Raw genomic sequence first — 12562 nt, forward strand, 5'->3', positions numbered from 1 at the left:
AATTTGAACTGAAATATGAAAAATACATTTATTAAAAAAAATCATAAAGTGATTCTTATCTATATTTATTAAAACTAAAATAAAAAAACATGAAAAAGTTAATCCTTGAATAAAATAACTAAAGCTAAAATCTAAAACAAAATACATGCAACATGCTCATGAACTAATTGCTTAAAATATGAAATTAAAAATATAAATGTTTAAAAAAATATTTAACACTTTTAGCTATTAAAATAGATAAAACTATAAAATATAATATAAAGATATAAATATAAAATAATATATAAAAATATATATGTCAATGAACTAATTATGTTCATGAACTGATTAATTATAATTGATAAGATAAAAAACTATAAAATACAATTATTAAATAGTTTTTTTTATTTAAAAAAATTATAATAAATATAAAATGTCAATGATTCTGACATATCCATAAAATACCCCAAACTGTCATAAATTAATTGCTAAATCCAATTTCAACCAAAAATAAACATCCCACTTGTTCAGAATTTATAGGTATTTTCCGTAAATATCAATGATCTTCAACCAGGCTTTTTTAATTGACACATACTTAACAAGGACAGTCATGGCTGATGTATATGATCATTTCAACATGACTGGAAGGAGATGTTAAACTGGAGCCGGTGGGAATGTGTAGAGATGCTATATATAAACTCTCTCAGGGTTAAAATAACATACGACAGACCTCCATGTAAACAGTGTTGACCTGTATATGTGTGTGTGGAGGTAGATGAGCTAACTGGGTGGTGTCATTGAGATATGACAGATATGCAGTAAATAAACCAGTTAAAAACCAGATTATACTGCTCCTACTACAACATCCTGAACTATTCACACAAATCTAAAGAATTTCACTTACAATTACTAACACAAAGAGCACGTTCAGAATTTCACCAACTATTTCCCAAAGAAAAAAATGATAGTATGCAAAATGAGCTTGATTTCCAGTGTGCACTGCAAATTATATTTAGCGCAGTTCTCTTTTTTGACACTCGACTTACTAAAACCAAAATTGAGTAATTCACTTGCTTAATTAAACACAAATGTGTGTTGTGATGCACTTAAATATTTTTTTTACCGAAACACAGAAACCGAATTTAACGTTTATTTCATCGAAAAAGTATGTATAAAAAGTAAATAATATTTATTTAATAATCAATTACTTAATCTAATTTATTTAATCATTAGCAATCAAATAAATTGCATAGAAACACTATAAATTAGAGCCCGACCGATATATCGGCCGGCCGATATTATCGGCCGATATAAGCTAATTGCATTTAAATCAGCATCGGCATTTATAACGGCCGATGAAACATGAGAAACAGTCTCATGCTTCACTCATGTTATGAGTGTTGCACAGTATGCCCACCAGAGGGAGCTCTGCAGCTCCAGAGTTAACAACAGCGCCAGAAGTCCACTACAGAAGAAAGCGATCAACTGTTTTGACGGTGAGTCTGTCGTTCGTCATGTGAAATGATTATAGATTTAGTTCATACCCTGTATATAAAAACTGTGTGGTAGTTCTAGCTAACGGTCCTATCATTATCACTTCTAAATATTCTGTAACATCACTTACAGCCGCTAATGCATTGCTATATTAGATTAGCCACAAAGCTAATACCATGTTTATCAGTGGAAGAGCGCGAACGTTAATAGGAGGTCAAACTATAACGTTAGCAATTAACTTATTCTTATTCTATTGCGGTGTGTTTCCCACATAATGACCGCGTAATTGGGCCTTTCACACAGTACGCGGTATGCACGGCGCTTGCCGCTGGGCTCAGCGTTGCCCTTCAGATACAACGCGATTTGCGCTGCGCTATGGCATAGGCGGAGTTTTAAAAACGTTTAGCGGGAGCTCTTTCATAGTCTGTTCCTCCTCCTTTCGGTCAGCAGCAAACATGTATCTGTCCCGTTGTAAGAAGCGAGCGATAGCGCTAGCTGCTGATGAGAATTAAGAGAGAAGCAAGGAAGAAGAAGCTACCCTCAGGTCCAGAGAACAATTTGGTGAATTCAGGCTGGTTACGTTACTCTAACGCTAATAGCTTCCTTTTTAGCAGGCCCCTTAAATGCTTGCTATTAACTTGTTTGAAGGTGGTTCTTCTCAAAATTGATAGCGGTGTGTTCATGACACTAACGTTAACCATTCAACTTCGAATTGATTCCGTAATCTTCCGGTAATAGTAGGCAAGACGATGTTTTGATTCAGACTGCACAAAGAGAAGAGGAGAAGATATACGGGTCTGTTGTGAATGTGTCTGTGAGAGCAAATATAGTGTAGTTACAGTAACTACAGTAGGTGCGTCAGAAATGATTAAACCAGAGGGGACATGTAAATAAATGTGAGCTGAACAAGCGCTTTTTTTTTTTTTTTTTACATATTGTTTCAAAGCAGCTTTACATACATAACAGGAAAATGTTGAAATAATATTGTTAAATATAAGTAGGTAATACCTATTGCTTGACAAATAAAAAAATATATATATATTTCTCATTTTTGCCTATGTAGGAGATCCCAGTTTATTATTATTATAATTCTAATGATGACATGAGTAATGATACATGGTAATATTATTAATACACATGCTTATTCTTTCTCTGTCTCTCTTTCTGCCTACAGATGGCTGAAAAAGGTGAATGCTGTAGCAGCAAAGTGTGGGACTACTTCTGCAAATACTTTAACTTTAGTATTATAATTTATTTACAGTAAACACACAGACTGTTAAAACCAGCTTCAACTGGAAGAAAGTAAAAGTGTTAAATGTTTAAAACCAGACTGTTTTTTGATCATTAAAAAATATATACTTTTGATGTGCAATTGTTTAGTCATTGAGACTGTAATCTAAGGCTTTTTTTTTAACATAGTCCATTCTGGAAAATGGTTTATACAGCCCACATACATAGAACAGGCAGATATTTTGCTATTGAATGTTGTGTAAATGCAGTTTATAGGAAATGGGTCTAATATCCAGATTATTTTTAAAATCAAAATATCGGCTTATAAATCGGCTCTTTTCGAGTTAATATCGGCATCGGCCCCCAAAAATCCATATCGGTCGGGCTCTACTATAAATTGCACATATTTAGAAAGAATAATTAGAACAAATATATATATTTAGAGATCAGTGTGGCCAATAATATTAATTACATACCTATAATTACTAAAGCTTATTTAAACATTAATTTTAATTATAGAAAAAAAAGTCATTTTACCCAATATTCCTTCAAACTTTGATTAAAAAAAATTATATTTAGATTTTTAACAAATATAATAAATTATTAATTGTTCATAATTACATTTAATGATAGCAAATGTAATTCAAAAACAATGCTAAAATGCATTCAAAATTCTATAAAATATATATTATAATATTAAGATTATTTAATAATACTATATTAATGATGCTGTTATTGATTAAAATGATAAACCGGAGAAGTGCTAGTTAAAAATCACTCTCCAAAAACCATTTCAGCCAAAACAGAAAATGTGTAAAACTTGTCAGTGCATCACTGGTTGTGAGACATCAGTATTAGAGACTACAGAGACTATTAGAGACTACAGCACCACAGAAAAATAACTTCTCAGTTCATAAGCATCAGCTGTCACTCCTGCCGTGTCACCCGTGTCTGACGTCATGTGAGTGAGCAGAGCGATACAGTGTGTGCCACAGACAGCTGGCATTCGACTGGCGCCATCCTGCTGCACACAGCTGTTTGGAAAGCTCTGATGTCTCACGCACTGCTGTGACCAGCACAATCCAGTGTCCAGTGATACAGAGCTAAAGATACACACACACACACACACACACACACAACACTGCCAACCCTACGGCAGCCCAGCACAGAAACTACACACACCGTTTCTGTTATATACAGTGAGTTTATAATGTACATATACACATATGCACTTATCTCAAAATGCAAATGCTGCTTTGCTTTTATTCATAATTTAACATAAAACCTGATACAACCATGGAAAACATCTTGAGTAAATAAATAAATGGGTTCCCATGTTTTCGACAAATTAATTTCCATAACTGTCCTGGAGCTGTGTTTTTACAGCATAAGGATTTTGCTAGATATTTAGACATAAGGGTGGCCAATATTACACTCGTATATGAATAATACAATGTAAATATACCAACTGTAATGCGAAACATACTAAATACAATTAAAGAGTCTTTCTGTCCAATACTCATTCAAAACTCAAAAAAATAGCTTAGATATTTTTTGTTTCTATTTAATTATAATAATAATAATAATGGATTTTTACCAATTTTACTTATGTAATGTGGCATTTGACAGATAAACAAATGTTATTTTTTTAAATTAAAAAAATAATAATAAATACCCCGATGGCCGATATTATGTTCATATAAATGTATAATTTAATTTAATGATGGCAAAAAATATATATATATTTTATAAATATATAATTGAAGTTTGAATTAATCTTGGGTAAAAGGATATATATATATATATATCCTTTTACCCAAGATTAACTCAAACTTCAATTGAACATTTTATTATAATATTTAGAGTATTTTAATAAGAATTATTATTATTATTTTAGGATTTAATGACAATTTTTACATTTTACCCAATAGTCAAATAAATAAATAAAAACATATATAATATTTAGATTATTTTATAAATAAAATTGTATGCATAATTGTATGGTAATATTTAGAATAAATAATGGAACCAATAAAATATTAGATTGGAGCATAATATGTATATTTACTACAGAAATTAGTGTTTAATTCTTCATTGACTCATGACAATTTCCCAGTCATCTGTGACTGTGGGAAACCTGACGTCCTCAGCAATCTTCTACTCTAACCAATGAAAACAAACCGCAAAACTTGATCCTGACATCAAGCCCAAACACACACGTCTCTGAAGCAAATAACAGCATGTGTCGTCACTCACCAGTCGTACCATCAGGAAGCTTCCTCAGCGACGACGTGATCGCATTTCCAGGAACACGAGGACTCTCCACATACTTGGGTTTTCGAACAGGTCCTTCAGAACAGAAAGAGAAACAAAGAGACGCGTGTTATCAATCTGACCTCCAGAAAGTCTTATGTGAGGGTAAAGAGCGGTGAACTCAGGCTGCCTACGCCAGCTGCAGCAGTAATCTCCACAGCTCTGGGAATGTAAACCACAGCAGGAAACCAGCACTATTTAACTCTTAGGAGATGGGTGTGAGATCTCTGTGTGATAACGTGTGTTTTTCTCTCGCCAAATCTGGTTCTCTTGTGCATGCATAAATGAAAAAAAAAACACTGTGCTTCCTCTACAAGGGTCTCAGACTTTATTTAAAGACATGAAATGGCATTCCCAAACAATTTGACTTATATAATATGAAACAGAATAATACATGTGCATTTGGACTTTGGACGATTTTATTGATTAATAATTGACTGAATCATGAAAAGTTACATACCAGAATGGAATCAGCTGATTGGAGAGGAAGGTTGGAAAAATAAACTACTGTTCAAAGGTTTGAGATCAAGGCTGCTATTATTTGATAAAAACTACAATAGAAATTGTGAAATATCATTACAATTTAAATTAACAGTTTTTTTATGTGAATATATTGTAAGATGTAATTTATTGCTGTGATCAAAGCTACATTTTCAGCATCATTCAGTGTTCATTCTAATATTGCTTTAAAGAAACAACGATACACTCCTTTCAGGAGTTTTTGATTCATAGAAAGCAGGGGTTAAAGCAAAAAAATTCAATAAAATCCTGAGACTGAACTTTTTTCTGGGGGTTAGAGCGAGGGGCGGAACAAAATACGATTATTTTGCAAACAAAAACAGAAAATGATTTTCCTTGAAACTACACTCAGACTACAGATTAAGAAAGGATATTTGAAACAGCAATAACAAGAAAGGTTACTCACTACAATATGGTGCAAACACATGTAACATTTAAGATGCTTTTGATATCAAGTTTTGCTGGTTAGCTTTGTCCTCGACAGGATACAACATGACCCATAATATAAAATAATGAAATCTCAAATTGTTTTGTTCAAAAGAAATAATGGTAAATTAAATAATAGGAAATTAATATAAAATAGGAAATATACAAAGACAATTTACTATAGAAAACTACAGTTCAGTTCAATTAACAAAAACAAAAACATTCAAATGGTCCAAGAACTGGCAACTTAAACAGGGTTTGTACACATACTGCAAAATAAAATTTTGCACTACTTTCTTGGTATTTGATATTTTTTTGTACGTATTATCTTTCAAATTCTAATAAATAAACTAATAAAACAAAATGGTACAAATAAAGTGCGGCACATATCGCTTATCGCTTTCCTTATTCAAACTGATTTTTTTATCATGAATATACGATTTGACTTGAAGATTGAATGTTATATCATACACTTGGAAAATTATGAGCTTTATCACACTCATATCTTAGACACAAGGTGAGGAGCATTGTTTGAGGTAAGTCAATATATTTTAATAATCATTTTCTAAGACAACGCGCACAGATAAAAGAAGCACAATACAACCAGAAATGCATATTAAGAAAGTAAACTGGGTTAACAGCTGCCGCTAATAATTACAGCAACACTAATGTTATGTATTGTCCAAAACACTGCGTAAGAAAACCTCCTCAGGTTTGAGATAAAAGGCATCTGACACCCAAAAGGTCGTATCATCCTGAAATTCCTCTTGGTTGAGCGGATAAAAGAAAGCACCCCTCAAATCCTGCTCGACCCCGATAAAGCTTGTAGGTTTAAGTACGTTCCTCTGTTTATCGTGGAAAACCCCGGTGAGATCAAAGACCCCGGCGGTCCGTGTAAGATCTGACCAAATAAAGTCATGGAGTAAAGAGCAGCCGCAGTCGACGGGAGCCCTTAAATCTAGCAGAGACATCCATCAGGCTTCATCTCCGCTCTGCACCTGCAGTACTTTGACCTCCAGGAAGCAAACACAGCGCTCCCAGATGACAAATGAAATGGCGATGTGCGTAAAGACAGACATAAATCAGAGATAGATGTCTTCAACTCATGAAGTGATTCAAGTGAAGGTATTAAAGTCAACATCAAATCATAACTGACGCTATTTACTTTCTGCACGCACTACTGTTCATATTGTGAAGATAATGATGCAGTGAGAGCAATCTTCATAATCTTTTATCTAAATGCAATTACCTCATCATAAAATTTATTAATTGTTAATTTATAATACATGCATAAAACCCAAAAGTGATTGAAGTGTCCAAATACATTTTGGGGCTGTATTAGTGTAGAAAAACAAATTATCTTACTTTTACACACTAAAGTAAAGACCGAATTTTACTAGCAATATAGTAAACTACATAATTAACATAATATTAAGGGAAATGTTATGGGAAACTATGCTTCCTATGTAGCCTTTAAAGCATCTCCACTGACACACATATAGAGATTAATGTGTGAGTGTGTCCAGATCTCGACACACATATATAAAAACTTTTTGATTAGTAATATGCATTGCTAAGAATTAATTTGGACAACTTTAAAGGTGATTTTCTCAATATTTAGATTTTTCTGCGCACTCAGATTCCAGATTTTCAAATAGTTGTATCTCGGCCAAATATTGATCTATCATAACATAACCATGCATCAATGGAAAGCTTATTTATTTTTAGCTTTAAGATGATTTACACTTTAGACTGGTTTTGTGGTCCAGGGTCACTTGTGGTATATGTTATACATGTAAATAAAATAACCCTTTTTACATTTGGTGACAGTGGAGGTGAGAAATCATTTATTTACGGGGAAGTCGTGGCCTAATGGTTAGAGAGTCGGACTCGCAATCGAAGGGTTGTGAGTTCGAGTCTCGGGCCGGCAGGAATTGTGGGTGGGGGGAGTGCATGTACAGTGCTCTCTCCACCCTCAATACCACGACTTAGGTGCCCTTGAGCAAGGCACTGAACCCCCAACTGCTCCCGGGCGCCGCAGCATAAATGGCTGCCCACTGCTCCGGGTGTGTGTTCACAGTGTGTGTGTGTGTGTGTGTGTTCACTGCTCTGTGTGTGTGCACTTCGGATGGGTTAAATGCAGAGCACGAATTCTGAGTATGGGTCACCATACTTGGCTGAATGTAACGTCACTTTTTTTTCACTTTATTGGTTTTGCTGTTGATCTGAAAATGCCACTGCTATTAACTAATGAAATTCGGATACAGTGACATGCTTAGTCAAGATCAAATATATATGAACAGCACACAAGTTTTCACTGAATGCACTCATGCAGTGCCCCCCAAAATGACTGGACATGCCCCCCTGCACATGATCATGAGCCAACTTACTACTGAGCATGAAAAACATTCATTGTACTGATCTAGAATTAAATATTGGCAAATAAATAATTTAGCTCAAAGGACCACTAATCTGTACAACGGTAAATTAACAGGAAAGTAATAACTTCAATGCAACTACTTTTATGCACATTTTGAAATATCACATAAAAAAAAAAAACGCTGGATGGAAACGCCAAGATGCACAAAGCCTACATAGCCTGCACGTAAAAAAACATATGCACTCAACTAAGTAGGTTAAAATTCTTATCCGGTAAGAAAACAATGTGCATCAATGGGATAGTATAACTGGACCAACCAAAGGACCAATGTCTTTTTACAGCATCTGAAATACTAATTTTCTCAATCTAAAATGCTTGAGCAAAGTCTCGTCAAAGTGCTTCGTTATAATTAACTCCCAGATTTGTGTTCCCAAACAGCAGGCTCCGAAAATAAGACATTGCAACGTTTCGAAGGACAAAAACAGAATAAAACAACATTTAAAAGGAATAAAATAAATAGTCCTAAATAAAATATATTTTAATTAACATATTAACAAAACCAAATAAAAACCTGTATGACATGTCTTCACTAAGTTCCGGTTCATTCAAGGAAACCGAGAAGGCTGAAATCCTACACTACGTTTCTTTATTTTATAAAAGCCAAAGGTTGTTGTTTTTTTATTGTGAGTGTACACAAATAAAAAGTTAACCTCTTATTCTTATCTATATGACCAAAAACAACGTAGTATTTTAAGCGATCGCCCCGGAGCCTCTGGTGGGAAACATATATATTCGTGCCAAAGGAGAGATGTATAGGTGCATTTCAGCTTCTCTTTAAATAAGTTTTGGTTAGACTTTTATATGTTGTTTATAATGAATGGCATTATAATTTGTATTTTATTTTATAATTTTTCTGTTCTTTAAAATGTTTAAAATGTTTTAAAAAAATAGCATAAAAATTTACAAATTACTTGATTGCATGCTTTTAAAGGGGTCATATGACGTTGCTAAAAAGAACATTATTTTGTGTATTTGGTGTAATGAAATGTGTTTATGTGGTTTAAGGTTCAAAACACATTTTCCACATACTGTACATTGTTTCTCCACTATGCACCACCTTTCTGATATGCGTTGATTTTTACAAATCTCATCGTTCGGAAAAGTGAGCTGTGCTCTGATTGGCCAGCTATCCAGTGAGTTGTGATTGGCTGAATGCCTCAAGCGTGTGACGGAAATGTTATGCTCCTTGCCATACTGTCATGCCGGGTGTCCCACCGCGACATGATAAAACAAATAAAACGCATTATAAACGAGCCATTTCTTGCATCCAGTGGGGACATAATTACAGATTATAATGACTTATACTGACTTTTTAGTGTTGCATTGCGTATAGCACTGCGCAAAGTCAAACATAAAACTATGTCTGCATTTGTGATTGGAGAAACGACAAAAAAAAACACTGCTCTACACTGCTCAAAACTTGTGTTTGAATCATTGGTGGCAAATTCTTTAAATATGAAAATATACTTACACAGACTTTGAGTCAGAAGCGCCACACTTTCCTTGCAAAGTTGGAATTGCCTCACTTTATAGAAACAGGCACTAGCATTGTAGGTTACTCTCACAGGAAACAGTCCTCATCCTCCGCAAAACACGCTGCACACATCTGAATATTTGGGTTGAACTGTTCTGGAACAGTGTTGTAAATACAACTTAACCACAGATTTCTAGTCTTGTCCTCTTTTGGAAGTAGGGATCGACCGATATGGATTTTTTAGTGCCGATACCGATTTTTTCCCCATCAGCCTTAGCCGATGACCGATTTGGGCTGCCGATTTTTTTGAGCCGATACTGCTTTTTCTCACTCAATTTACATCATAAAAATGACACGATGATACCAAATGTTACAAGTCTCAATTTAAAAAAGGAACATTTATTGAACTTAATATGGATGGGTATACTGCATATGGTTAACTGTGCAAGGGTAAAAGGCTTTCATCAACATCTACAACACAGCCTTGATGATGCATTGCTTGCTGACGTATTATAAGATAGATATAATCAGGTCATCACAAAATGTCCTGACTGTCAACACATTTAAATAATTTAAGAAAACAATAAACCTGAAAAGTAGCCATTGAAATAAAGTGCTTGATTTGTAATTTAAGACTGCCATGGTTTAAATTATTCTACATAATATAAAATTAGCATGTCCTAGTAGGGTTGGGTATCGTTATTTTTAATAAATATTATTTATTTATTTTGAGGGGGAGGGCAAATACTTGAAGAATAAATATTTCTTCCTTTTATTCTTGCCAATTTTAAGGAATAACCAATAAAATGGCTAAAGTGAAAGGAGTCTCTTCAAATGAAGACAGTGTTGATTACATTACTCCAGTAGGTGGCAAAAACGACTGTTATTGTTTTTTCTTCATTGAATCAATTATTCAAGAAGACTCAATAGATTCATTTAAAAAAAACCTGAATCATCCATTAATTAAACAGGAATTTATGTTAGTGTTAACTGCAGCGTCTCCAGCAACACAGAGCTGCCTGTGGTCACCTGTCTGTAAATAATGCCGGGAAAAAACTATCGGCGAACGCAGCAGCCACGTATCGGCCGATGCCGATACACATAAAATCCTCAAAAATCGGCCCTATTTGGAAGGCCAAACAAAGTAGTTTCGCTATCACAACGAATCACAAAGTCCACGTAAACAGAAACCTTTTTTTAACTGTTTAAATATAGAACTTTATTCAAGTTATAAAGTTCTATATATAATTAATATATAACTTCTTAAGTTATAATACAGGCTGTTATTGTTCTGGTGAATGTCTGTTTCTGATATCATAAAAAAGTGTGTCCTCCTATGAAAATAAATGCCTCTCCATTAAAGATTCTGGCAATGGCACTGCACTAATGTATTTCCTTTCACATAATTCTTGTACAAGTTTTGGCTTCAGGGGAGAGAGAATAAATCCACACACACACATCTGTGATTAAAATGCATGAGTCTCATCTCTCTGGTGGAGAGCACAAACAGGTATTAACTCAGTCTGAGGTCCAACAGCTTACATCTCAGATGAATGCAAATAAAAAGCCAAAGGATATGAATGAGAAGAAGAAAGAGAGAGGAAAAAAACGAATCACTGAACACAGTCATACTGCTTTCTAAGATACCTTCTGCTGGCAACATCCAATCAAGAAGGCAATTCCACAATACACTGCAATGATCGCAGAGAAAATGTATATACACACACACACACACACACACCATACACACAAATACATACTTTAAATATAATGATTTTAAATAACATTAAAAATAAAATTTTATGTATTCATATAGAGAGCAGTTATTTTAAATAGATAATATTAGAGCTGAAACAACGAATCGATTTAATCTATTAAAATCGATTATTAAAATAGTTGTCAACTAATTTAGTCATCAATTCGTTGCTAAATAACTTTTATTTGCCGTAAGCGGCTCATTTCGTGCATATTTCAAATCTGCGGTGACCAAAGTGTGGCAGTAATGAGCCACCGGAGGTTTTACTCAGCCAGTACAACAGGAGAAGTAGCGAATAGCCAATAGCTGGCCTTGTTTTATGTCACGTGCTTCCCGAACAGCGTCTCTGCAGCCATAGACATCATATGATGTCTATGTCTGCAGCATTCAGCGTGATGTGGGAGTACTTTACATTGAGCCTTTAAAAAAGAAGAGTAACCTGTAAACTCTGCACTACTGCACTGTTTAAGGGGACGTTCACATATCGCGTCTTTTGCGCTCTCAAGTTCGTTATTTCCAACACCGCACCGAGTTAAAAACATTTAAACTTTTCAGATTGCCGCAACAGCACCGCGGGTCATGTGACAAGAACTAACCAATCAGCTTCATCCTTTCCCGTAACAACGTTAAAAGCTCAGTCAAGATGAAAGGAACAGCTGACCATAGTTGTATATGGATTTCCATTTTGAAATAAATTTAGTAGCAGAGCTACTGCAAGCGATTTTTTGAGCTGCAAATCCATTTATCCTTTGCTGAAATTTCCGCGTCTTCAAGGAGAGGGCACGTCATGGTTGCTTAGCAAAGGCAGACGCCTCAGGGGCGCTTCTGCCCGAGCGCTTGGGAAAGGAGGAGAAAGCGGTGCGCCTAGCGTTTTCCACGCGTTTTTAGGCGCGATTTGTGAACGGCCCCTAAGACTTTCATTTGTGCAGAT

The 12562-nt window shown here is 34.6% G+C and overlaps 1 protein-coding gene across 3 annotated transcripts in view; it reads right to left on the minus strand.

Annotated features, from left to right (window-relative positions):
• Positions 1–12562, minus strand: part of tanc1b (tetratricopeptide repeat, ankyrin repeat and coiled-coil containing 1b) — a 201634-nt gene that overhangs the window by 95907 nt on the left and 93165 nt on the right. For all 3 annotated transcript variants that reach the window (XR_009422458.1, XM_059500646.1, XM_059500645.1), the window contains exon 4: positions 4960–5052. Coding sequence is in view for 2 of the 3 variants with exons in the window: in XM_059500646.1 (XP_059356629.1) it covers positions 4960–5052 (93 nt within the window). In the remaining variant the exon portion in view is untranslated. The remainder of the gene's footprint in view (positions 1–4959; positions 5053–12562) is intronic.

This window comes from Carassius carassius, chromosome 19, assembly GCF_963082965.1.
Source record: "Carassius carassius chromosome 19, fCarCar2.1, whole genome shotgun sequence".
Lineage (NCBI taxonomy): Eukaryota > Metazoa > Chordata > Actinopteri > Cypriniformes > Cyprinidae > Carassius > Carassius carassius.